The following is a 27,845-nucleotide window of genomic DNA, read 5'->3' as shown; positions in this document are numbered from 1 at the left end:
AATAAGTCAGGCGGAGAAGGACAGATACCATATGTTTGCACTCATAGGTCTAACAGGAGAACAGGAGAAACCTAATGGAGGACCAGGGGGAGGGGAAGAGGGAAAGAGAGTTGGGGAGAGAGAGGGACGCAAAACTTGAGAGACTGTTGAATACTGAAAACAAACTGAGGGTTGAAGGGGAAGGGGGAGGAGGAAAAGAGGTGGTGGTGATGGAGGAGGGCACTTGTGGGGAAGAGCACTGGGTGTTGTATGGAAACCAATTTGACAATAAACTATTAAAAAAAAAAGAAATCAACCCTGGTGCGGCCACTTCCGTCACCATCCTCTCCTTTACACTGAGGCCCTACTCAATTCTAACAGTCAGCTTGGTTCTGGGGTGTTTTAACATTCAGGGGGAAAAAAAGAGGTAAACCAACAACACAAATAACTAAGAGCATGGACCCCACATGAACAACCAAACCTAGAGACCATCTATATTAGCATTTTGCCACTTGTGATGGACTTTATTGGAGAAACTACCTTGGATCCTGGGACCTCCTTCCCTTCCTGATTCCCATGTGAACTAATGTTCAACTATTTCTAACAAAGATGTTGCTAAAGACATAGTCATTTCAGAAAAAGCCAGAGGGATACTCTAGAGCTCATTTACGTAGCCAAGCTGGGAGAACATCACCTACCTACCTCGTTTAGTCTCAAGTTCTCTCTTCTTGCTCCTAATGACCCTGGACCTCTATATGTGCTAATCAACTTGTTAGACATTCATATTAGAGCTTTACTAATTATTATGGCCCAAATTTAATATTTCCTCTGTCAATAGCAGGCTTGTGACTTCTGCACGCTGGGAGTCATGTTAGGGAGTTTTAATTGCAGGCCATCACCTAACTTTACAGTCAGCACTTCCAGTGGCCGTACCACAGCCTGTACCAACCTCTAATCCGAGTGCATTCGATGCCTTTCCAGAAGGAAGGGGTGAAAATGGATGATGACAGACTAGTAAAAATGACTTTTTTTCCAGATTAAAAATGCCTTAGTCTTATAAAGATGCTGAATTGAGAAAGAAATGAAAATTTACATTTCAGGGACTACAAAACCACTCTGTTTGGTAAAGCCCAGAGCAGCTGAGATCTACCTTATACACTAAAAGAGCTTCTACCTACCTTCTACGCTCTAACATAAACTCACTGGGATTTTTTCATTGGAATGCCTTTTGTCTGTGTAATTAAAAAAATGTGAGCAAGTGAAAAGTATCAAAACTACCCACAAAAACATGTTACCTAGAATGAAGTGGAAAGCAGTGTGTTTTCATTTGGACAATTTATTCTTAAATTGTTTTTCATGTGCAAAGGCAGTAGCAAACCTGTTTTAGTGTATTAGGGCTGAGAAAACAAGATCCTTATTCAGCCTTCTTGTAAAATACTTAAAGGTATCTACCAACTGAGAGATGAATCTCATTAATTCAGTGGTGGAGAAGTGTGGCCCGGGAAAGACCGACTGGCCTTTCTTTACTCAGCTTTCACATGGAATTCTGGAATCCAGCAGAATGACGTATTATCCAGTAGATTGTGCAGGTTGGAAGCAGAACCTGGTCTCTAAAGCTTCCTGAGGCTTTTCTTTAACAAGTACCGGGGAGGATCTCTCCTGAGCCATATACTTTGCCCCATAACTCAAAACAAACATCAGGCAATAAAGGCTACTAACTAAACGACTTCCTAGGCACTGTGCTGGTTACATTACTAAACTTTAACTTCCTCCAAAAAGTAAAAATAAAAAACAAGGCAGAGTTGGAGAATGGACATTGGCCATTTTCATTCCTAAGATGTGTAAGTAATGATTTTCTTTATCCTCTCAAAACTAATTCTGAATGACCTAAGTAAAATATTTTGAAAATTTGTGCAATAAGTTTATCAGAAAGTTCTTCATCACATGTTCCTGTGATAATAAGAAAGCTAAAAATTCAGCATATAAAGAATGATCTTCACTATGTAAAGAACAGAAGAACATAAGCAAAGTTGGGACTGCACATAGTGCAAAATGTGAAGGTTATTTCTGGATGAGTTTGTTTTGTTGTTTTTCAAACTTTCTACAAATGACACATACTAGTATTATAATAAAAATCTTTTAAAAATTATAGCTACTGTGAAAATTCTAGAATAAAATTATAGAAAGATGTCCATAGTTATCTTTGAAAGATGAGCTTTTTTCCTTATTCATGTTTCTAACTTTTCTTTTAGGAATATGTTTTATTCTTAAAATGAGGAGAAAAATCATAGGCCAATTAAATAATTTAAACAGTTCAAATATAGGCTTATTTTCTGGCTAACTCTTTTGCATTAGATTCCTGACTCTAGCTCATATTTAATATTAAAATATCAGAATTTATGCCAACTGCATTCTTTCTGAAGAAATCATAGATGCTCTACTTATGTCTTCCACTTAGTAGGAAGGCCCACCTTCCTGTCATCAATGTTCCTTTGCATATCAACTCAGAACCTGGGGTCTGAGCTGGTCAAAACCTACTGGAAACTATGGACAATCTCTGTTCCTGGAGCAGCCACTAAAGTAATTAAGATGGAAGCAACATGTTTTTGCCTTGTTTGTAAGGAATCCATACGTTGAGAGTATAGATGACCCCTTTATGATGGTGCAAATGCGAAATACATCTGATAGAAACTGTAAATTTTGAATTTCGATTTTTCCTGGGTTAGCCCTATGCAGGATGTTGCTCTCCTAGGATGCGGGGTACCGGCAGTGAGCTGTGGCTCCTGGTCAGCAATGCATTCACGAGGGTAAACAACCCGCATACTGACAACTATTCAGTTTTTCACTTTAGGGAAGTATTCAATAAATAATACGTGCTATTCAAAAGTTTACTATAAAATTGGCTTTGTGTTAGATTATTTGCCCAATTGTAGGCTAATGTAAGTGTTCTGAGTATGTTTTTCTTAACTTTGTAAATGTTTGTCTATTTCTCTGAAAGAGAGAGAGGGACAGAGTGCAAGTGGGGAGGGACAGAGAGAGAGGGAAACACAGAATCTGAAGCAGGCTCCAGGCTCTGACCTGTCAGCAAAGAGCCTGATGTGGGGCTCAAATCCATGAACACAAGACCATGACCTGAGCCTGAGTTGGATGCTTAACCAACTGAGCCACCCAGGTGCCCCACTGAGCATGTTTAAGGCAGGCCAGGCTAAGCTGTGATGTTCCATAGGTAGGTGTGTTCAATGTCCTTGTGGCTCAGGATATTGTCAACTTATGAGGAGTTTATCCAGATGTAACTCTGTCCTTACTGGAGGAAGATCTATGCTTCCAACTTACCCAATGTTTTGTAGTCATCTCTGGCCTTGTTTGCTCTCACTAGTGACTGTATTTTCACAATTTCATTTTTCTGCAAAAGAATGAGACCAAGTCATGATCTTCTGGATGCCCCTCTACTCCATGATTATAGAATTCAGAATGAGTTAAGAACTGTCAGCAATAAATAAAAGGACTGACAGTACTTAAGCAAAGACACTATTTAGAACAGGCAGCATTTAGATGTGGTGTATTCAACATTTATTTTTTGCATTTTCTTTGAAGAAAGGGTCCGATAAGTTAGCTCAAAGTATCAATAATATAGTATAGGACTGTTTATAAAGAGATCAAATAGGGAAAAGAATTTTAGCCCCCAATTTAGCTGATTAAATCTATGTTCACATATCTATGCTTTCAAAATCCTGAAAAACTTCCTCCTGTGGGTTTCTTCACTGGTTAGCAGTTACAAAAACTTTATACACAGTTTTGGAAAATACTTGTCTAGAATGTTTTCTCTTTGGCATTACTAGCCTACATCTGTTTCTTCTCACACATTTCCTATCCAGTCTTGACTAGTGAAGCCTGACTCTCAACATGAAGTCTGAATTAAACGAAGAAAAACAAAAGCCTCCAAATATTACCATAACGAGTTCTAAGACCTCATGTTTCCTCCTACTGTTTATTTCCACCCTTTGGCTCTGGGCTTGTTAAAAAGTACGTTAGTTTACTGATGTATGGCTTGCAACCCTTCATCCAGCTCAGTGACAATTCGTGTTTTAAAACTTGAGCCCCAGGCAGCTGGGGAGACATGAAAATATCACTGAGCCAAATTAAAAGCTTCATTGTGTGTCTTAAGACAAAGGGAGCAAGCAGATGAAAAATATTTAAGAAAGAAGACATTTCATTTTCTCTTTCTAGTCAAAATACTACTTAATACAAAGACTGGACAGGAACACGATCTATGCAGACAACATATACAATATACTAACAGCCTTCCACTTGGCTTCTCTTCTAAAAACATTTCCACCATTTAATAAAAAATCATTCAAGGCTAACACTCAACAAAGCATTCATTTAATTCATTCTGGGGATGAAAATCCACTCTTGTGTGTCTTACATGATCTCTGAAATACTGTAGTCGTGAAACATAATTCCTTCGTGCTGTTATCATCCGGAACCAGGACTGGATCTAATTGGAGTTAAATAGAGAAATAGAGGTAATTACTAAAAAAAAAATCTTTAATGTCTTTCTATGCAGTCTTTAAAAAAATTTTTTTTTAATTTATTTTTGAGAGAAAGACAGAATGAGAGTGGGGGAAGGGCAGAGAGAAAGAGAGAGGGAGACACAGAATCTGAAGCAGGCTCCAGGCTCCGAGCTGTCAGCACAGAGCCTGACATGGGGCTCAAACTCATGAACTGTGAGATCATGACCTAAGCCGAAGTTAGATGCTTAACCAACTGAGCCACCCAGGCACCCTTCCTTGCAGTCTTTCTAAAGATGATATTCTGATAAATTTAGCAGCCCACCAAATAATTAACATCCAAAGCCTAATCTTTTTTTTTTTTTAATGTTTGTTTATTTTTGAGAGAGACAGGGAGGGAGAGAGAGACAAAGCAGGGGAAAAGTAGATAAAGAGACACAGAATCCAAAGCAGGCTCCAGGCTCTGAGCTGTCAGCACAGAGCCTGACGTGAAGCTTGAACTAAAAAACAGTGAGATCATGACCTGAGCCAAATTCAGATGCTTAACCGACTGAGAGAAGCCTAATCTTAATCTTCTATTTCTTGCATTGCTTTGGATTCCTAGGGGTTCAAAGTATTTTATACCTTATGATGAGGAAGATACTGTAGCTTTGTACCCTTGTGCTTTAATCTTGGTAAATAAAAACCAAGAGCTCATGGCATTTTGCTGAGAGTTGCAAAGGGACAGGGAACCAAAAATTAAGTCCCGTGTTTCATTCCCCTAAATACATCCAGTATCCATTAGCTTTTTACAGGAAAACAAGTCTAGGGTTCTCATGAGGGACCGACCGGGACCTACTGTTTCCTAAAGAACGTGTTCCCTGGCAAGCACAGCATAGAACTGAGGAGCCCAATAGATCTAGATGATATCATTCTGTCTTCACAGTTTCAAAGGTCTTTTGAACTAATCTCATGTGATTTCTAACTCTTTCCAGCCTTGTTATTCAGAATCTCATCTGGATTTCCACCTTGTCTGCAAGTTCATTTCTGGTGAATCCTTCGGTTTTCAGCACTGGGCAGGGTTGGGGGGGGCACCCTAGTGCCCTTTGTTTCTCTAAATTGAGAGTTATCAGCTTGGGTCGAAAGCTGGGTTAGACTCACTCCACCCCCACATCCAGTTCCTAATTAGTTCTATTTCTTCTTTTTACTGGTTTTGCATTTGTCTAACAACTGAGGTTAGGTACTGTAAAGTTTGAGCATTGCTAATATTATCAGTGAACATGATAAGAGGGACACAAATAAAGCTGGTTTCCCCCCAGGGCTCACATAATCCATCAGGGGGCACCTGGGTGGTCAGTTGGTTGAGTGTCCGACTTCAGCTCAGGTCATTATCTCATGGTTTGTGAATTCAAGCCCCCCATCAGGCTCTGTGCTGACGAACAGCTCAGAGCCTGGAGTCTGCTTCAGACTCTCTGTCTCCGTCTCTCTCTCTGCCCCTCCCCTGCTAATGCTCTGTCTCTCAAAAATAAATAAACGTCAAAAAACTTTTTGAAAAAAATCAGCTGGGACTTCCTAGACAAAGAACATTTACTAGTTATGCTTCTCAGAACCACATAAAGAACCTGAACCAGTTACAGTGTTTTAACAGAACTGTTTGAAGATGATCAGCTAAGTGAGGAAGGCTTGTGGGCCTCAAACCCAGGATTTAATTCTGACTTAAAGTCTCACATGTACTCTTTCCATTATCTCTCTTCCAGAAGAAAAACGGAAATGAAAAGCAATGTTTAACTCAGGCACTTAATAAGGTAGGAGGGGATGTTTACCTTCACAATATTTGCAATATTGTCAGCGAATGTTTGCCGTCTGCACATATATGCTTCCCGTTGTTTGTGTCCCTTCCAAAAAGCCTGTGGAAAACAGTGAGTTACAGAGTTATTAGTGTGCAACAGTTTACCACAGTTTATTCTAGAAAGCGCAAGAAGACAGTACATCTCAGGAGGCAGTGGGCTGGAACACCGTCAGGGACCCTCCCTTCCAAATCTCAGGTCAACACCATCACTAGGGGGTTGATGTTACACTGAGCAGAAGGCACCAGTTCATAGCTGAAGCTTTTCCCAAACTCCAGAAAGCACAGTCACCAGGTAGGAGCCCACTTTCCCATGAGAAGGCTTAATTTTAGCAAGGCTCTGGGTGACAAGAAGTATAAAAAAACGCAATTCCCCTGAAACAGACAAACAGATTAACTGAATATTGGTATCATTTGGTTACAACATAAGATGCTTCAAAATAATGATTTATATAAGTACCGATACTTTGTTGTAACAAATGACCTACCATGGCCCAGACCGAAAATGAAGAAAAATACTCAATTTGTAACTCTGAATCCCTGAAAATAGAAGTGCTGTGGTTAATCATTTATTACCTTATCTATTTTTACATAAAGTTTAGTGATGCTTCACCATCAACCCTTGACTAGCTTATCACCATTAAAGGGAATTTCTATGGGAAACATTTATGAAAACTGGAAACAAACTGTTATCTTTAGAATTATTAAATACCAAGTTGCTTTAAGTTTATTCCAATTGACTTTTTTTTGAAAAAGACTTTAAAAAATGTTACTTAGTTTTGAGAAAGAGAACATGCGCACACGCACACAGTTGGGGAAGGGCAGAGAGGGGACAGGTGATCTGAAGCAGGCTCCCTGTGGACAGCACAGAGCCCTATGCAGTGCTTGAACTCAAACCACGAGATCGTGACCCAAGCGAAGACAGATACTTAACTGACTGAACCACCCAGGCACTCCTATTCTAATTCATTTTTGAGAATCTTATTACTGAAATTTATCTTTGTAACTCATTCCAATTATCTGGTTTTGTTTTCAAATTAGAAATGAAACACAGGTTCCTTATTAAAGAGTATAAACCCAAACAATCCAATTATTTTTTATAAATTTCATGTCTCTATATATTAACCTCATTTTTTATTTAAAAAAAAGGAGCATAGAATTTTTATCATTAAAAAAAAACATATGCTTTGTGATGATTTAAAACAAGCCAGTTAGTTTGGGGGGAAGGGGGAGATCAACTGAGCACTTGCTCCAAATTTCTTGTCTCAATTCAAATCCCTAAAAATGACAAATTACTTTTAAAAAATACTTTCGGTTTTGAAATAGTCACAGGTAACTCCAAAAATAATACATTGAGTTTCATGTATCTGTCACCCATCTTCCTCCAAATCTCACCAATAGGCTTTGAAAGCAATTCACGATAGTCCTAGAAAACAAGAAAGCGTATGGATCAACAACTCTGAGGGATCCTAAAAGAGAGCAGGCAGCTGGAGTTGGACTAAAAGAGGGAACCACAGAATAAACTCCTACAAAAATATAAGAACATCTACAAAAGGTGTGGGATGGCTCGAAGCTTGAGGGAGCCTCGGGCAGCAGCCAGAATAATTTTGGGCAAGTTGTTACCTTATCCACCTGTCAAGCGGTGAATGACAAAGCATAGGATGGAGGAGTAAGGTTTGGGAAAACAGGTATAGTCATTTTGAGGGAGTTTAGCAATATAAAATTAAGGAAAGCACCGGTATGGGAGAAGCATTTTTACTGCAGTGCCGTTGGTAATACCAAACGTGCATAGAGCATAATGTTTACACACGGGGAAACAGATCAACTGCAATTTTGCACTCATAGTGAGGAATGATGGCAGTTAAGAACAATGAGCCACATATACTGACTATTGGAATGTTCTGTATCTTGAGGAGTAGGAAGATCTCCAAGGTACAATGTGGGAAAAAAAATAAAAGGAAATTGTAGTTTGCTGTACATACTATAATGACTTGTTAACAAAAAATGGAAAACAATAATAATATGTATTTCTATGCAAAGAATCTGTTTCAATGCCCAGAAACTGATGTATTAGGAAATATAGCAGGGGCGCCTGGGTGGCTCAGTCAGTTGAATGTCAGAGTCTCCATCTCGGCTCACAGAAGAGCTCAGTTTGTGGGACTGAGCCCTGTTTTGGGCTCTGTGCTGATGATATGAGGGCTGCTTGGGATTCTCTCTTTTCCTGTCTTTCCCTCTGCCCCTCCCCACCTTGTATGTGCACTTTCTCTCTCTCAAACTTATAAAAATGTTAAAAAAATTAAAAAATAAAAGGATATACAGCAAAAACAGAAATAAGAGGTAAAGTAAAATGTGCCTATGTACCTACCCCTACTTTGACCTACCTACTCTCCAAAAGAATTATTTTTTTTACGTATTTTCAGAAAAAGGCAAAAACATTGTGCTGTGTATAAACCCTGGAGTGTTGTACATAACTCTGTGCACACATTATTATGTATTTTGTAGGGATGCTTCCATTAAGATAGGGGATTACTGGCTCAATAGTTGGTATTTAAAATTGGTATTAAAATTGGTATTAAAATTCCTGTCAAGTTGCTCACCCAAGAATGTATGATAGAGATCTCCTTCCCGAGGGTCTCAATGAACTGGCAAAAATTAAAAAGATGAATAATGTCCAAATTGACAGATAAGAACGGCTGCTTCCTTTTTACGTATAATTTGGTATCCAGCAAAGCACAGAAACCATAACTTCCTACATATACCTTTACTGCCCCCCTTTTATAATACAACTGTACTTTGTCCACACACATACTTAGAACCACATCAGACAGTGCTGTAACTTTTACTTCAACTGTGAACATAATTACAGAAATTCAAGAGTAGAAAGAAAATGTATTTACTTGCAATTTTACTCTTTCAGTTTTCTTCCTTCCTTCCTGGTTTTCCCAAAGTCCTTTTATCACTTCCTTTTTTGTTTAGAGAACTTTCTATGCTATTCTTTTAAGGCAGGTATGCTAGTGACAAGTTCTCTTAACTTTCTTTCATATAACAATGCCTCCAATTCCCCTTCATTCCTAAAGTATATTTTGGTAGAGGGGGATAATGAATTCTGTGTTGGGCAGTTCTTTCAGAATACAAAAAATGTTGTGCCATTCCTCACCTCCACAGGTCCTTGTGAAAAATCTTCTGTCATGAGAACTATTTTTCCCTCATATAGAAGTGTTCATTTCTAGCTCACTGCTTTCAAGATTTTTTTGTTTTTTGGTTTCAGAAGTTTGTGATATGTCTTTGGGTGCATTTCTCTGAGTTTGTCCTCTTTGGAGTTTACTCAGCTTCATGAATCTGGTTCTGCATCTTTGATCACACATAGCAACTTTTCAGACATTATTTCTACCAGGACCTTTTCAGTACTTCCCCTTTCTCTTTGAAACTCTGAAGGTACAAACATTAACTCTTTTTGTTATGGACCTACAGATGCCTTGAGGCTCTGTTCACTGTTTTTGCAATCTTTCCCCTCTGTTGTTTAAATCTGGTAATTTCTATGATTCTACACTCAAGTTCACTGATTCACTCCAGTGATCCCCCCATTTTATTGATGAGTCTATCCATTGAGTTTTTTAAATGTTGTTCTATTTTTTAGTTCTAAAATTTGTTTGGCTTTAAAAAACTTTATAAAATAAAAGATAATTATATACCTTGGTCATCTGTATTGGCATCTATTGATTGTCTTTTAAAATTTAAAATTTATAGTGTGCTTGTTTCTTAAAATATTGACCAAAACTTGGAAAATGTGGTAATTACGTGATGAGATTCTGGATCTTATTTAATCTGTTTCCCTGTCACTGTTTTGGCAAGGAAAGGGTCATAGTGCTGCCTTCTTACTGGCAAGTGTGGAAGTTCAAGTTGTCCACCTGGCCTCTACTGATACTTAAGGTGGGGGCCGCCTATTATGCTGAGTGGGAGATGGGAGTTCTAACTACCCAACTAAGGTTGTATTGATACCACTTTGCATGGGAGGGTAGTGGGGCCTTGCTACTATTCCCCATGTGGTGTCCACGGATGGCAGAAGGCTTTGGGGGAGACGGCCTCATTACTACTATGTTGTGATAGAAGTCCTGACTCTACCATGCCTCCTTTGACACTGCCAAGCGAGGAAAGGGAGGGTGGCCACACTACTGTTTGTGGCCACGGAAGTCCAGGCTCCACAGATATTTAGGTACTTGGTTAGATTCTACCCAGGGTGGAAGGCCAGGCTCTCCACTTGGGGGCATGAGAGCTGTAGGGTCATGGTTTTTTACTGTGCTGTGTGGCCAGAGGAGAGTGCTTATTGTCTAAAAGTTTTGTTTTTCTGGGCTGCACCATCCTGATCCTTTGGCTACAGATAGGAGGCTTTGGCTGGAGCTGTTTTTTCAGCCTGCACCCATTAGCATTTCCATGTTGCCAGCCTCTGCAGCAACAAGACTGAGATACATGAAGCTCAAAGGAAACCATGAACTCACCTCCATGTCCTTCTGTGGATCTCAAGGTTCCCTAGCCACTCTGGTCTTTCTCTCTCCATCTTCCACAGTGTTATGTTTGTTTACATATAATGTCTGGGGTTTTTAGTTGCATTCAGAGGAAGGACTAGGGAAAAGTAACTGTATTCCATAGTCCCAGAGGTGGGATTTAAGCCCACATAGTTCTTAAGTCCCTAATGTTTTAGAGTTTCCTGTACTATTAAGGCCATGTGAATATATTCCATGACTTAAAAAAAATTAGATATTAAGAAAAAAAGTAAAATGTGGTTAGGATTCAAGAGGGTTACTTGAACAACTATTAAAACTGAGTTCTGGGGTGCATAGGTGGCTCAGTTGGTAAAGTGTCTGTCTGACTTCAGCTCAGGTCATGATCTCACAGTTTGTGGGCTCAAGCCCCATGTCAGGCTCTGTGCTGACAGTGCAGAGCCAGGAGCCTGCTTCAGATTCCTTCTCTATCTACCCCTCCCCTTCCCCTGCTTACACTCTCTCTTTCACTCTCAATCTCAAACATTAAAAAAATAAAAAAAAAGAAAACTGTTCTTCCAGATAATTAGTTATAAAATGTACATGTTAACTTGATTATTTTTCTGTATGTCAAAAATAACACAATAGATAACAATATGACATTCATGATAGCAAAAACTAACCAATGGAGTAAACTTAAGAGGAAGGAGTAAATTTCATGCTATACAGTGGGAAAGATTAATAAATGGTGAGATATACTGATAACTGCCTTGGAAAAGTCATTGCAAAGATGCCAATTTACTTAAGTAAGCTAAAACTTCAATGCAAGTATTACAGCAATGGTAGGAATGGGTTTGGAACTTTATCAGCTGCCTTTCCACTAGCTACTGAAATTAGTATATGTTTTTCTCCTTTAAGCTATTAGCTGATAAAGAATTATACAGGAAGATGAATTATTGAGGGTTTAAAAGTGGAGTGAGCTTCACAATGCTTCTTACCTTTAAAGTTGATTTCTGTTGAGAGTGAGCACGAGTGGGGGGAGGGGCAGAGAGAGGAGAGAGAGAAGCCCAAGCTGAGAGCCTGGAGCTCAAATTCACAAACCATGACATCATGATCTGAGCCAAAATCAAGAGTTGTGCACTTTACTGACTGAGACATCCAGGCGCCCTCACAGTGCTTCTCAAATTTTAATATATATATGCAAAATCATCAGAGGATTATTTCAAAATGGAGATTTGAATTTAGTGGGTCTGGGTGAGGCTTCCAGGCAGTGGTATATGGTTTACACTTTAAGTAATAAAGATCTAAACAAAGATAAAGGATTCAAAACAATTTTTTTTTTTGAGAGACAGAGAGCACAAGCAGGAGAAAGGAGCAGAGAATGGGAGGGGGCAGGGAGAGAGGAAGAGAGAGAGAGAGAGAATCTTAAGCAGGCTCCATGCTCAGTGCAGAGCCTGACGTGGGGCTCAATCCCAAGACCCTGGGATCATGACCTGAGCCAAAATCAAGAGTCGGATCTCAATCAAGGGAGCCACCCAGGTGTCCCAAGATAAAAGATTTTTAATTAATGGTCCATTTAGAAAATGCCACCATGGGATCTGTCAGTGTGGCATTTCTGAAATGATGAGAAAAACCGATTTTGATGTCATCCACAAGTGCTTGCAAAAGTGGCCCGATGGTGCTAGAGGGACTAGGGGAAGAGGACCCTAATCACGGTTCACTGGGTTCCACGACAAGCTAACTAGTAACATATTTGTTGGGAAGGTTCTCAGTGGTGGTTCCTATGTTTTTGTTGGTAACAAGTGTGAATGTACACATATATATTATAAATCCCATTCCTTGATCCAAACAGAAAATAAAATAAAATACTGGGGTTAGCTTAAGTTCTTCCTTCTGCTTTTCTGGAATTATCTAAACTTCAGAAACAGTATTAATCTTATTAACTTAGATTCACAAACATTATGGATAATCTGTCATAGTAAGAGATAATGTAATATTGAAAAATTTTTGCAATGGTGAAATAAACCCACTTGTCTATTCCGTACTATTTTTTTATGTACTGAGGATTCAATGCTCAACAATGGAATTCTCCTTGAGATTTCATATTGTATTTTTTTTAAATGCTTATTTATTTTGAGAGAAGAGAATGTGCATTCAAGTGTGAGCGGTAGGGAGGGACACAGAGGAAGAGAGAGCCTTTCAGAAGTTGCTGTTTGCAGATAACTAGAGATAGAAAGTGTTTACAGAAGTGTCAATCTCCTTCTCTGACTGATAGAAGAACTTATGGGAAAATATAAAATAGCCATCTTGTTGTGAAATTGTTTTGTTACCATAAATTTATATTCTATGTCATGCACCCATATATAACAAAGGAGTCTTCCAAAATATTTAGACCTCAGGGGCTACTGCTGTGCTTTACATTTTGTAATTGTCAATCCCTAGAAAATCTGGCTTGCTAACCTGAGTGCCTTCTTTGGTAAGTGGGTGCCCAGGACTGTAATATTCAAATTACCAACTCCAACATCTGTAGCACAAATTCTTGTGTGATCTCTTAGATAGCCAAAAAAGCTCCAAACATTTCTCTCTTTTCCTTCTCACTTAAAGGTAGAAAATCCATTGATCTACTAGAGTAGTTACTTACATTAAAATAATGTGAGGAAGGACTGTCACATCAGGTCACCACCCTCTTCCTCCCCACCTGTAGACTCTGCTACTGCTCCGGGCAATCTGAAAGTTGCTTCAGAGAAGCTTGTTTCTTTTTCTCTGCCAGGATGCTTGTGGCACTCTCTGAAATTCCAAAATTCACTAATTCCATAATTCCCAGGGCTGTGTTTTGGTGTCTGTCACAACTATGCTTTTTCTTAAAAATTGGCATTCCACCTTTCTTCAGTTCATGGAAAAAAGAACACCATAGCTATTCTTTTTTCCTGTTCAGTTTCTCTCATCTCTCCCTGTGCCATACCAGCAGTGTCAGTGTCCATTATCTGCCCTCAGACACATCATCCTCATCATCTCCTCATTGCTAACACTACTGAGCACCTATGAGTTGCACACTGTGGGAAGTCTGTTATGTGAATTATCCCATTTAATTCTCACAACCCAGCCATAAATTATTACCAGTTTTCAGATGAGAATATGCATTTTATTTTTTTTATTTTATTTTGTTATTTTTTAAATTTTTTAAATTTTTTTGAGAATATGCATTTTAAATAATCTATTCTTTTCCTCAACTTTTTTGAGATTTTTCTGAAGTTGCCATGTCCTGCAGTTATCTTCAGTGTTTCTTCTTTATTCTACAGATGTGAGTTTATTTATATTCGACAATGTCATTATTTCTCTTCCTCTCTTTCAATATCTGTTATCTTTTCTTTTCATGTTTTGCCTTGTTTCACTAAGACTATGTCTTATTAAATTCCTTGAAAGCATACAACAGTGTCAGCATAAAAAATTCTTTTGCCTCCTTGAGTAAGAGTATCCTTAAATGTTAATTTATATTTTACAATTTACAGTCATTTTCCTTTTTTTCCAATGTAACATATTTCTTTTTGTTTAAGATTATTTTCTGGCTCACTCATTTGTAAGGAAGGGTAGGCAATGTTACCGGGGCTTTCTTACTGTTCAAAAATAATATGGCTGTTTCTCCCTTGCTGCTCTCAAGAGATTCTCTCTTTCTCTGCAATGAGAGAGATATGATATCTTACTTACCTAGAGAGGAAAAATCTTATGAGTAACAGTTCATTTTTCATGAGACACTTTGGGTACCTTCTGGTTTATTTTATAACTACTCAAGACAGGGGACTGACTAATGAAGCCATATATTCTCTGTACCACTATTCAGTTACTTTGGAAGAGACTGAGCAAGGGTGTTGGAGCTGAGTATGGCTGGCCCCAGCCTGAAAACTCTCTCTGATTTAGTGAGCTAGGAAGTCTGAGCTGTTCTATGGATGAGAAGTTCTCACATTTCAGATCATTCCCCTAATTCAGGGTAAAATGGCCACATTGCCAAAAAATAAGATTAGCATAACACCTTTTGGTTCATGATATTTTGGTTTTGTGGGTCAGCAAGTTTCCACTGAATACATATTCATCTCCAGTCTACAGCTTGCCTCCAGACCTTCTACTTTCCTTGTTAGAAAGTTGTCAGAAGAGGGAAAAACAAAAACAAGGCGTGGTAACTTCACAGTTCTATGGCTTCTGCTTCAATCCTACTGCCTCTGCTGAGGTGGAGGAAGAGGCTCCAAATGATTGTTTCTACCCTTCTCCAGGGCCCTCTCATGACCTTGGCCCTGGGTCCCAATATCAGATGGATTTTACACCTGTGCAGTCCACAGAATGTCCTTCAAATACCATACTGATCCATGCCCTGAGGCCGGAGAGCTTAAGGTCGGTCCAAATTGTGTCAGGTCAGCTGACACTCTTTAATTTTGTATAAAAATAGAGCCTCAGTATCAGTGTAGAGAATTCTATCTTTAGGCATTTTTGACACTTCCTGTGTGTTTTGCCTACCGTTTGCTTAAAGAAGGAATAAAGTTGAAAATTTACTGGTTCAGTGAAGAAAAAAATCTTTGCTAGTTAGGTTTATGGGAGATATTTCTTCTAAAAATTAATCATTTCTGTCTTTGAACATCTTAGGGTCTGAAAAAATTCAACTGAGAACTGATCATACCTAAGACACAAGAATACAACTATTTTGAAACCTTAATTTCTGTCCTGGATGATATTATAGGTGGGTGAGGAGAGCAGGTAAGCACATCAATGATCACAAAAGAGAAATCTTCGACTTAAAAACTTCCTGTTTGGGAAATCTCATAGTTACTAGCTGAAGCAAAAGCCCATCAAATACTGTCCATCAATAACAGTATCACCCTGGATGCACAAAAAAATGACATGTGGCCTTGTGGAAGCCAGCATGTTGGTTCGTAGAGGGTGCTGGGGAACACAAATGAGAAACATCTAAATTTGTGAGGCTCCTCTCGTACCGACCAGAAAGTTCAGACAAGTCATGCAAACCGAAGAACAACTCAAAACAAAACAATCGGAAAGGAGGGTTTCTCCTATAAAACTCCATGAGGAGTCTCTGAGGGAGAAGATACGTTTGCAGATGCTAAATGCAGTTTGTTAGCTCCTGTGTTCTTTCCGTCTAGAAGTGTGGACAGACAAGTACCACTCAGCACCCACTAGCCACTGAAAAAGTAATTTAGAAAACACATCGCTTAGAAAGTAGACAACACAAGAAGATCCAGCTGTTTAGAGAAAGAGGATTTCCATTCTGATTTGAGGGGGTCCTTCCAGAACTGTGGCAGGTCTGCAGTGCCCCTTGATATTGTCCATGGGTGAAAAATCATCCAACATCCTTCCCAGCTCCGAGCATTAATAAAGCAAATTCAGGAGCACTGATTAAGGGGAAAATCTGCACTCAGATTTGTTTATTAGAATGCTGGTAGTTGGTCTTCAGGAATATGACAGTTTGCTGGAACTAGCTCTAGGTGATTCACATACCTGTATTTTGACCACCTGCTCTTCTTGTCCATACAAATATGATTTCCTAGCTTCATGCTCTTTCCTAAGAAGGGATCCTGTACTTGTGGCTTCCAAGCGAAGAAGCAAATCTTCAGAAGCAGACCACATCTTCTCACGAGCATAATCTGTTGTGACTTCCTTAATAATGTCCTGGCAAGAAATATTTCTTATGGTTACATGTTACACATCAGGTGAGCGGAGCAAAGAGAATAGCTTCTGGAGCTTATATTGTTGAGGAAATGATATGGACAGCCCTTTCTGGCTTGGTTTAAACACACACTTGACCAGAGCAAAAGGATGAACTGGCTTAGCTTCTTTCTAGTGATGTGCTTTTGAAATCCTCTGAACTTGGTGCTGAGGTGCTGGGAGAATCTGGTTGAATGATCTCAGGATCTGGAGGCGGAGGTGTACGAATGATGCCGGCAAGGACCAGGGTGTGAGGCCTGAGGGCCACAGTGTACAAGGGGCAAGGATGACAATGGTATGAATATGCATTGCCTCCACCCTCTCCAGGGCTGCCAAGGAAAAGAATGCACTGGCCATGAAGTCTTCTGGCTCCTCTGCCTCCTTTCTTGTCCAGGCCAGAGAACAGACCTCTGCAACAAGCCAGGAGCAGCTCAAAATAATCTTGGGGGCGGGGAGGGGAGGGAATAAAAGACTGGGGCAGAAGGAAAGGGAGTGGGCAAGGAGAGACAGGCGCCAGCCTGGCCAGATCAGGGAGAGCCAGATGAATGAGAACCAAGGAGGAAGGAAGACTATGAAGAGTCTCAGGTAGATGATGAACTGCATTTGCTTTGTACGTTCTTTGAGAGATGCAAGCCAAGACAGGACTCACTTCTGTGGCTCATGCCTTTTACCTAATGTGATTGGAATCAATGGATGATTCATTAAAAAAATTATAAACTGAAATCATAAAAAAAGGCTTAAAAACCTTTAAGAGAAGACATATTTACATTCACTAAATCAGGTATTTTAGAATGTCTAGAAGAATTAATATATATGTATATTTTCAACAGTGCAGACCTTCCACTTTTTAATAATCCTAACAGAATAATGCTCCATTTCACAAGGTGACTCCTTGGGCATCTCTGGATGCCACAGGAACAGTTTTTGACTCTGAATTTTAGCTCTTTGATGCTGCTTCTTCATAGTACGATACATCTTGTCAGCTACAGCATATGGTTTTTACATACTGCCCATAGTTTTATTATGTAGAAAGTACCACTGATAATGCATTGTCACAATGATTGACAATGTTTGGGATTAGTTAATAAATGATTATTTTCTTCACTGTCTTCATGTCATTGATTTCTGGTGGCATCATCAGCCCCAGGCCGCAGATTTTCCTCTAGTTTTAGCCAATATCTTTGATGCTGGTGACTTTGAACAATTTTATAAGACATATATTTGTGTGCTCTTTTTTTTTTTCAAAATGGAACTAAATTCTTTGTAAAAAATTTTTAATGTTTATTCATTTTTGAGAGAGACACAGAGACAGAGTATGAGTCACGGAGGGGCAGAGAAGTGAGGGAGACACAGAATCCAAAGCAGGCTCCAGGCTCTGACCGTCACCACTGAGCCTGACGCAGGGCTTGAACTCACAAACTGAGAGATTGTGACCTGAGCCAAAGTCAAATGCTCAACCAATTGAGCTACCCAGGTGCCCCAGAACTAAATTCTTATTCATATCTTCTCTTTAAACACACTAAAATGCAGGGAACAAACAGCAATTTTCACAACTTTTGGGTCCAACTTTGGGCTCAAGTCCAAAGCAATCTTGGTGAACATCCTTTCAAGAGTATTTCCCCCTGGAAAGCATTACTACATTTTAAAGGACACACATATCTCTGTAGTAGGCAGTGGGGGGGGGGGAAAGAAATAAATTACTCAAAACCAACAGCCAAGAAAATATTATTAAGTGAGCTCTTATGTTAAGGCATACTTGAAGACTGATTTCTTAGGATAATGTACTATTCCAAATAAGCCACAAAATCTTTCTTCCCCTTGCTCTGTTTGGTGGTATTACACCAATATGTAAATAACTGTATAAGGCAGTAGCCATGCAGCCCCATCCAACCACCTTCATGAAGACTTTACCCGATACCCAGCCTGCAATAAATCAGTTATTTCCTCCCATCACTTGCATGATTCAAAAATAGAAAAGTAATCACACTTATTTGTTCATAGTATAGTTTTGCATTAAACATGAGCCTCCTACCTCAATTTCTTTTGCCATGAGCCATGATTCTTTAGGCAAGTATGATTCAGGTGTAATCCAGGAACTCTCTTTTGAATCAATGTTGTAGTAGTAGTCATATTTATCCTGCAGATTGAGTTTGAGCCAGGAACCTTCAGTGGACACTAAAGAAAGAAGTGTGTTACATTCTAGAGAGAAATACTCAATGCTCCAACATTATTATACTTTCTCCAATATGTAAAATAATGTAATGAACAATTTTCCACTGAACATTCAGACAGCCTAAGTTAAAAGCATTAGAAATGACTCACTAAAAAGGAATGAATTCTATGAATACAATAGCAGCTCTCTACTGAGCCAAATGGGAGGGCAGTCTGATGGGTAGTACCAGGGTTCTGGATCTCAAATTTCTCATGAGGATGAGAAGAGTCACAAATGGCCAACAAGAAGGAAAAAGCAAATGAAGAATGTATGTCCCAGATGTGAACAGCACCAAAGTGGACAGATGAGACTGGTGAGCAAGAAATCTTCTTTGCTTAGCAACTCTCCAAGCGATTTCTCTGAGAAGGAGTGACCTATACAGACTGTGACCCATTATTTAAGGAAGGCCCAGGATCTGCATTAAACTAAAGCACAAGTGACTCATCTTTGGAGATAACTATCCAAAGTAAAAACTGGCAAATGCAAACACTATGGTTACTAAGTAGGGGGAAGGAAAATGTCCTGGTTCCACTCATCTTGCTCTACAAACCACACAAAATGAGGAAAAGAAATGCAGAATGGACAATGTTGGGGGCAAGGGTGTACTAGGGAAAAAAAATCTATGTCAGTCACGGCTTAACTAGTCAAGAAGAGTATCTCCTCCTCATGAATCCATGGGCTATACTTCCCATTTAGAAATATGTTTATTTTGTTGAATGGTCATGACTCCAGTCCCTGACCACAGAGCCAACAACAACAACAAAAGCCAAAATAAAAATGTTCTGACCTATACCAATCCAAGCCAGTTAGCTGACTAATTGTGTTTACAGGAAATCAAAGTTCATTGTGAATTTCCTTATAGAATACTGAAGTGGATTAAAAAACTAAGCAGGGTTAACTTTAAGGCCCTTGAATGTAGTTGGTTCTTTGTTTGGTTTTAAATGCTCCTAAATTGTTCTGTTTGTCACCACCCAGGAAAAGAGATGTATCTCTTTACAAATGGGCAGATGGCTGTTAGCTGTGTAGAAATGCTGGCCTCCTAGAAGTATCCTGTGCAGCCAAATCAGGGTGATCACACGTAATCATTACAAATCTAAGGTAACTTCTAGGTTTCTGAATTGACAATCTGGGGATATACTATCGACTGTATGCACCAGAACATGGCACACGGGAAGAGGAGGAGGCAAGAGGAGAGGGCAGAAGATAAATTAAGTTTAGGCCAGGATGGATTTGAAACTGAAATCAACCCCTGCATTAATACTGTTGTGCAATTCTTTCCCCATAAAGGAGGAAGGAGGGGACACTATATGGACTCTGGATGAAGAGAAGAGAAGGCAACAGAGAGGGGCTCAAGGGTGATCAGATGCCAAGTAACAAAGACCAACAGCCTGCTGCATGTTCCATTAACAGGCAATTTGCTGAATTTAAGGATGCAATCTCCGAGTTGGAAATACATCAGACAAACCACCAGGTACATAGGGTACCATGGGAAAGGCATCCAATTGAGCTAAAAAAAAAAAAACCCTGTTTTCTCCAATTCCACTTCTGAGGCCAGTTTCCTGAGGACGCAAAGTACACGACCTGTGACGTGGTGTAAATCAGCACCAGCCTATGAATCGGGACATGCCTTGATCCCTGATAGGATGTGAGGTGCTCAGTGACAATTTACCAAAGGAATGGTGCACTGACTCTTAAAAATTAACATTTTCTGGTTTGTCATAGTCTCCCTCTGACCAAAATCTCATGAATGTACATTTCTAAATCTAAAAAATGAGTATTAGATTTAGCATCTCAAAGATACTTTCCAGAGCTAATACATCATGGTCTGCCATTGGATTGAACAGGCATAAATATTTGCCATGGTTACCGATTTGGTTCCTTGGAGACCATGGTCACTGCATTTTATTCTACTTTTTCAAAATTACTCTTTACCCCTACTAAATATTATTCCATCATGTGCCATTTGTTTCAAAACTGACAGAGACAAATATTAGTATAAAAATCAGTTTGTTTTCCCTGGAGATATTGATCAATGAGCAAGCCCTAGATCAAGTAAATTCTCCTTAAATGCTGTATTTTCTCAAGTTTATGATGTCACTTATGCCTAACCACTCAGCTAATCAGACTTTTCAAAAACAAAACAAAAAAAGAAAAATATATCTAAAACATTTTTCCAAAACAAAAAATTTTGGAAATGTTCTTTGGAAAGCAGTATTTGTCTTAAAGTCAATACAATGCCACAGATACCATCCTATTGAAAATGATATTTAGTCGGAGCTAAATGACTGAAAAGCTTACCATTTTTAGATTTGCACTCTTTTGCCTTCGCCAGGGTATCGTAGTACCTGTCAGCACATTCGGGGATTACGTCATTTGTATTAGACACAGAAGACTTCAAATGAGACAAAATATCATGAGGCTTTCCCTTCTCCAAACACTGATTGACATCCACGACCAGGGTAACCGCTGCAGAGTGAAAACAGAGTTTCTGTTACTGGTTATCTGCTACTCACTCTAGCAGTGTGAAAAGGTGAGATGTAGTTCAACCTCACAGGAATGCACTGGAATTACACCATTTTACCCTTTCAGAGTATGCACCACATATACCCACGACTGTCACCAATTCACCTACCGCTTTAGGTTGTACGAAGAACAAGATCCCACAGTTTATTAAAAATCATAGCATTTCCAGGCTTCTCTCGTGTGGTGGGAAGGTACTAGGTTCTACTCACTGTAGTAATCTGTAAGTGGGGTAAATGCAGTCCTCACACAGGTCATCTATCAGTATTCCAGAACTTGTCTTATGAAGACATTTATTTTAGAATATGTAAAAATCCTGATATTCTCTTGTATAGTGCTAGCATACTTCAAATATTCTAGGAAGGCAACAAGCAGAGCTTGTGGACATATGCAGTCAAGTCCAGAAACTTAATTCTGGAACTAATGTAGATCTAGAAAGCATTTTATATCATTTTAAATCTCTGCTTCTCCCTATAAATCAAACCGCACTGAACTGGTTACCTAAAGAAAGTTAACATGGTGAATTCTTTACTATCCATTTTCATTCCAGCCCAGAATTATATTCTGGCCCACCCAATGAAAGTACTGTTTTTATAAACTGTAAATGCACTGAGTTAGGAATGTAGAACAAAAACTGGATGAAACCAGGTTAAAATACTTTGTAGACAGAAGAGGGTTTTGATGAAAAGAGGCAAGATGGATATATATTTTTATAAAAACACACACACACACACACACACACACACACACACAAACACCCCCCCTCCCAAATTCTACCACACAAATGCTAAATGGCATATTGGTGGCATCAAATTATTTTCATATGTGTATGCAAGCATGAACACTGGAGGAGCAAGAAAAATGGAGTTTGACTTTGAACAGTCTGGAACCAAAGTCACGCAAATCTGGAGCACATAATGAATTAAGGAGAACTTCCATAGCAAACTTCAACGGTTGCAAAAAATATATATATAGCACTATGCTCTTGTGCTTACAGGAGCTAATAGGAATGGATACACCAGCCTCCTTTCCTCCTCCCCCAGGAAAGCTTCCTAGGATGGGACAAATGTGGTTCTGGTGTTTGAGAAGTTTGTGGTCTCAGAGGAGCAGAAGAAACAAGTAAATGACAAAGAATCCTCACATGAATTACATCTGACAGCTTCGTCTAACCCAGTAAAATGCCAAATTCCTTAAAAGATGGGTATTATGGGGCACCTGGGCGGCTCAGTCAGTTAAGCATCTGACTCTTGGTTTCAGGTCAGACTATGGTCTCACAGTTCATGAGTTCAATCCTCACACTGGACTCTGCTGATGGTGAGGAGCCTGCTTGGGATTCTCTCTCTTTGTCCCTCCTTCCCTCAAAATAAATAAACTTTGAATTTGTTTAAAAGATCAGTATAATAAAGGCAAAACTTTTGCATATGGAAATGCAATTTGTCATTGAATATTGACATGTAAGCAGAGTGTCCACAGGTGAATTTTTCAGATAGCAGAAGCTTATTCCTCACCCTAACGTACCATTTTCCATGAAGATCTAAAGCCTTGGAGAATACCCTAAGAGAACACTCTCTGTTCTGCTCATCATTTCATCCATAGTCCCTGGTACACAGTAGGTGCTTAATGTTTGTTGAGAGCTGCTAGCAGAGTCCTTTCTGTCATCCTGTGCTATAATTCAGTGAGTATTATAGTATCATCAAATACCACAGAGCTGTTTGGGTTTCTTTGTTCCTGTACTGAATGGCCTCAGACTCTTGTGCTTTTTAGTTTGCCCCCTCCGGTCCCCACCAGGAATCTCTTCCTGCTGCTATGTGCTTGCAGAAAGCAGCCCAATCACCTAAATGCCTGGTAATTCATTGCTACTGATGTACTCTGAGTTGGGAAGAGACACAACCAAACATATTAGTGTTAAGCGTTATATAAGAATACACAGGTTCTAAGTGTCTGCCCAATGAGTAGAGTAAATCAGTTCCAGGGCACAGGCTTTGGACATCTATTTTGATTGCATTTTTGCTTTACCTATGGGATGCGGTTTAGTTCCAGATAATTGAAGACATCAGATAAATGATCTGTCTAAAGTCAGGTATGTCTGTGGTAAGAAACAAATTAAGAAATCTCCCATACTCCTGAAAGATCCAAAAGGAGTGTTTGTGTTGCATCTTAAGCCATATACCAGGCTTTCTCTAAGGCATGCATTCTTTAAAGAGGTGAAATAACCTCTAGCACGGCAAAAAATGGTTGTTGTGGGGGTGAGAGCAAGGAATCTTTTTATGTATAAAGCACAGATCCACATATGGTACATAAGCAGATACAATGCATCTGTGGTATTGAAATTCCAAGGTGAAAAGTAATTAGGGAAAATCTATCTAAAAAGATTCCTTAGAGTACAGTAATGGGAGAAGCCTGGGGAATTTTGCTCTAAGGAATCAAATGTAGAGAAAAACCTACTTTAAGAAAGCAAGAGGGAACATCAACTCTGGGCCCAAATGAAGGAGACTTGAGTTACTCTGTCTTGAAAATCTTGCCTGTGGTAAAACATAAAGTTTCTTGCACCAAATTATCTGGGTTTGATGCTTACTTACAACATGTGACCAGAATCTGTTTCAAGTCTTCATACAAAGGATGAAAGCTTTTCAAGGGAAGATTAAACTCATTATTGAAAAACTGGAAAATTCTCACCATTGTTAAAATATAAATGATTTTACTTTAGAACATCTCTTTGGTGTTGTGTATCATGGAAGAAACTATATCAACTCTTCCGAGGCATAGGAATGAGGTAGAAGACAGGATTTTATTTTATTTATTTTTTTAATCTTTTAAATTTTTATTTTTGAGAGACAGAGAGAGAAAGCGCGAGCAGGGGAGGATCAGAGAGAGCGGGAGACACAGAAACTGAAGCAGGCTGCAGGCTCTGAGCTAGCTGTCAGCACAGAGCCCGATGCGGGGCTTGAACCCACAAACCGTGAGATCATGACCTGAGCCAAAGCCGGATGCTTAACCGACTGAGCCCAGGCGCCCCAGAAGACATGATTTTAAATGTGTACGTCTGGAGTACACAGTCACATATTTGAGAAAGCCTCTCACATAGTCAACAGAATCATGAGCCTCAGTGTAAAACAAAGAGTTTCTCATCTTCAGGCCAAATGTAGGAAGAACATGAATAAAATGATTTCTAAATTGGTTTGACTTCTAAGAGCAAAACTGTAACCCTTGCAGGCTGAGTACCTATGCTACAATCTAATTTCTTTAAAAGTGTTTCTTCAAACTACAGCTTCCTTCAGTTTTATGTTTAAATCTAAATCTCTTATGTACCCACCTTGAATTTATTTTTTCTTAAGGATTAGAGTGCTAGGATGGAATGACTTCAAAGATCCTAAAGGTATAAAAGGTTCAGATTGGAGAAATGCAAATAATTTTCCAGGCTAAGGAAATAAAAACCAGATGGTCCCCACAGATGCTTCCCAAGTTGAAAAGCCTATCTTTGGGGACACGACTAAGGTGTTCCAACAGCATTCTATTACCTGATACAACAAGATACATTCTAATTATGCCACCAATGGACAGGCTAAGGAACAGCACTTTTACAAGTCCTAGTTTAGGGAGGTTATTTGTAAATGTAGAGTGTTAGTATGTCATTCTTGAAGCTGCTTTAGATTTCCATGTGAATTTTCATACTATTCACCTATGAGTCTTAGAATAAAATTAAAATTGAATCGTTCGAGTCAATGAGAGGATTCTGCCAGTTGCTGAGTAGGTCTATCCCAATTATGCAGTCTAGACCTGGTGAAATAAGGGCACGTGGCTTTGAGGACTCACTGGGAGAGAGACCTGAGCTAAGACTCCACCGATCACCTGAGCTCCATGAGCCCCTGCGCTGGCTGGTGACCACAGTGACATTTTGGGTTTCCTGTGATTAGTGTCAGTTCAGAGCCAGTGTCCTGTAATCCCTGGGAAGTCTGACTGTGTCCTTTCCCCTCAGCACAGCCATCATGGTAAAAAAAAAAATTGCAGCTCTCTTTAGGGGGAGCCTGGAATAAAGATGAGCAGTATAAACTGTGGACTGTAGCAGTCTGTTCTCCAGTGGACCTGGTCTCCTCTTCACTCAAGGGGTTCTCGGTCTGTAAGTGGCTTAAGCGTGGGAACTGATTTAGGGGTCATGGTTTTTGCTCTCATTACTCAAATTATACTTCTATTCATTTGACCTAGAATTCTTCTTCCACTTGTACAGATCAAGTATGAATTTAGTAGACGGTCTAGTTCATTTTCAGGAACACCATGGTCAATGATCCAATCCCATAGGTCTGTCAGATCATTCTGACTGCTGCTCTGACTCTGCTCTCCATGACAGTAACCACACCCACTCGCCTTTGGGGGTAAGTGCTGCCGTGGGGCCTCTGTGGCCCACAGATTCCGGACTCTGCATGAGCCAGTTGCTTAGAGTAAACCTCCCTTTCTCTTTCTCTCTGTACGTGTGTGTATACAGATACTACATACTTTCCAGAGAAACTGTTTATCTGTGCCAGTGCAGACATAGACATATGTGCATGCGCACGCACACACACACAGAGATATGACTACATATTTAGCTCTGTTTTTCTCCAGAGAAAAGCATATAAGTAGTTCTGTTTCTCTGGCAGATTCTGACTAATACAAAGGAAGGCATTGAAGGGAGCATAGGCATTTATTAAGCATACGGGGCAAGGTTCCTAAAGGATCAAGAAAAAAAAATGCTTGACTAAACTATAAATTTGACAGTTTAGCAACCATTATTTTGCCTTCTGGATTTCATAGCAGATCCTCAGATTTTGCTAGAGATAGCACCTAATCACTGAAGATAGTGCCACCACCAAGGGATTTCCTTTCTGTATATATACTCAACACCTAAAATTGCTAAGAGTCCGAATCTCTTCAGAAATTAAAACTGTTTAATTTAAAAAATAAAAACTCAGTGGCATAACCAGCAGGGCTCATTGGGCCAGTAAGAAAAGGCGAGGACTTACCCTGTCTTGCTTTGTCCTTGTCCATGTTGGCCTCATCGACCGCTTGCTGTATCTCATCCAGCCAAAGAACTTTTGAAACACTCTCTGAGTCCTGGAAATATGGTCATAGAATAAAAGAGAGAACAGTGAATGATGATGAAACAGAATTAATAACTGCTTTTGGGGAGCCCCATTTATTATGGCTTCCACTGACTCTTACTCAGCAACTATCAACCGCTGTCACACACTATATAAACTATTAATGAAACCACCTCCACTTGGACAGGTGCGTTGGTCCATTTGTTTATGTTGCTTCCAAGACTGTGCTCTCCCATGGTGGTCCTTTATAAAGAATCAGATGCTCCCTCTGCTCTAACTCCTCCACAGGTTTCCTTTGCAGTTAGGAGAAAATGCAACTCGCCTTCCCAGGGACTGTGGGGATCTAATGATGCAGGCTGCTGTCTCCTCTGGCTGTCCTCCACACTCCTCTACTTCCTGTCCCAGACCTGGACACCAGACTCCTCCAGACTCCAACGTTCTCTTCTTTCTTACCGTTTAGGATTAATTCAAATGTCACCTCCTCCAAAAAGCTTTCCCTGAATATGCTCTCCCTTAATCACTAACTGTGGTTCCCAAGGTGGCCCAGAGCACTGCAGGAAACTTTAAATATGGTACTCGGCATCTATTGGACACAGAGACAAAAATAAAACAAAAGCCCCATAAAAAAACAGGGTGGCTGCCTTCGAGAAGCTAACAGCTTAGGAGACAAGATAGATTTATATAAAAAAATAATTATAATACCATGCGATCAGGGCAATAATGTCTATAGACACATGATCCAGAAATAAGAAAGGATTATAGTAGGGGTTAGTTACAGGGGGAAGAAATACTTGATTGCTGAGGACAGCTTCAGAATGGAAGTGATAATAGCAATGAAAAGGCACTAAATTATCTTTATCATTTTTCATTTTGTTTATTTATTTTCTTTGGTTGTATTTTCAAGAGAGAGAGAGCATGTGCATGAGTGGGGGAGGGGGCAGAGTGGGAGAGAGAATCTTAAGCAGGCTCCACACTCAGTTTGGAGCCTGACACAGGGCTGGATCCCATGAACCCAGGATCATGAACTGAACTGAAATCAAGAGTTGGGTGCTCCAACGACTGAGCCACCCAGGTGACCCCATTTCTTTTTTTTTTTTTTTTACTTTTAGGTTGATTCTGATTACCCTACTGCAAATATGGGACTCATATATAGTATTAAATAGGACTTCCAGACAGCAATTGCCCAAGATTACAAGTAAATGTTTTCAGGAGAAATTAAATATTTGTTGGGGAAGATGAGACATTCAATTTATCTTTTTAAAGTTTATTTGAGAGACAGAAAGCACATGCACGTGCACAATCGGGAGCAGAGAGAGAGGTAGAGAAAGAGAGACAGGGAGAGGGAATCCCAAACAGGTTCCACACTGTCAGCAGAGAGCCTGATACAGGGTTCAATCCCACAAACTGTGAGATCACAACCTGAGCTGAGATCAAGAGTTGGATGCTCAGCTGGCTGAGCCACCCAGGCGCCCTGAGACATTGTTTTAAACAATGGGGACATTAGCCCATGTGGAGTAGTAAGTGTCATGTACTAAATCC

General features: G+C 39.6%; 1 protein-coding gene across 1 annotated transcript in view; it reads right to left on the bottom strand.

Annotated features, from left to right (window-relative positions):
* IQGAP2 (IQ motif containing GTPase activating protein 2) overlaps positions 1–27,845 on the bottom strand; it is a 278,242-nt gene that overhangs the window by 48,133 nt on the left and 202,264 nt on the right. The window contains exons 14-20 of the mRNA XM_029942461.1: positions 26,229–26,319; positions 21,010–21,177; positions 18,532–18,674; positions 16,293–16,463; positions 6,293–6,376; positions 4,406–4,477; positions 3,313–3,382 (exon numbers count right to left, since the gene is read on the bottom strand). Of these exons, the coding sequence (XP_029798321.1) occupies positions 3,313–3,382; positions 4,406–4,477; positions 6,293–6,376; positions 16,293–16,463; positions 18,532–18,674; positions 21,010–21,177; positions 26,229–26,319 (799 nt within the window). The remainder of the gene's footprint in view (positions 1–3,312; positions 3,383–4,405; positions 4,478–6,292; positions 6,377–16,292; positions 16,464–18,531; positions 18,675–21,009; positions 21,178–26,228; positions 26,320–27,845) is intronic.

Source organism: Suricata suricatta, chromosome 6 (genome assembly GCF_006229205.1).
Source record: "Suricata suricatta isolate VVHF042 chromosome 6, meerkat_22Aug2017_6uvM2_HiC, whole genome shotgun sequence".
NCBI classification, from domain to species: Eukaryota; Metazoa; Chordata; class Mammalia; order Carnivora; family Herpestidae; genus Suricata; species Suricata suricatta.
Note: the sequence above shows the minus strand (reverse complement) of the source record. Positions and strands in the feature narration are given on the sequence as shown.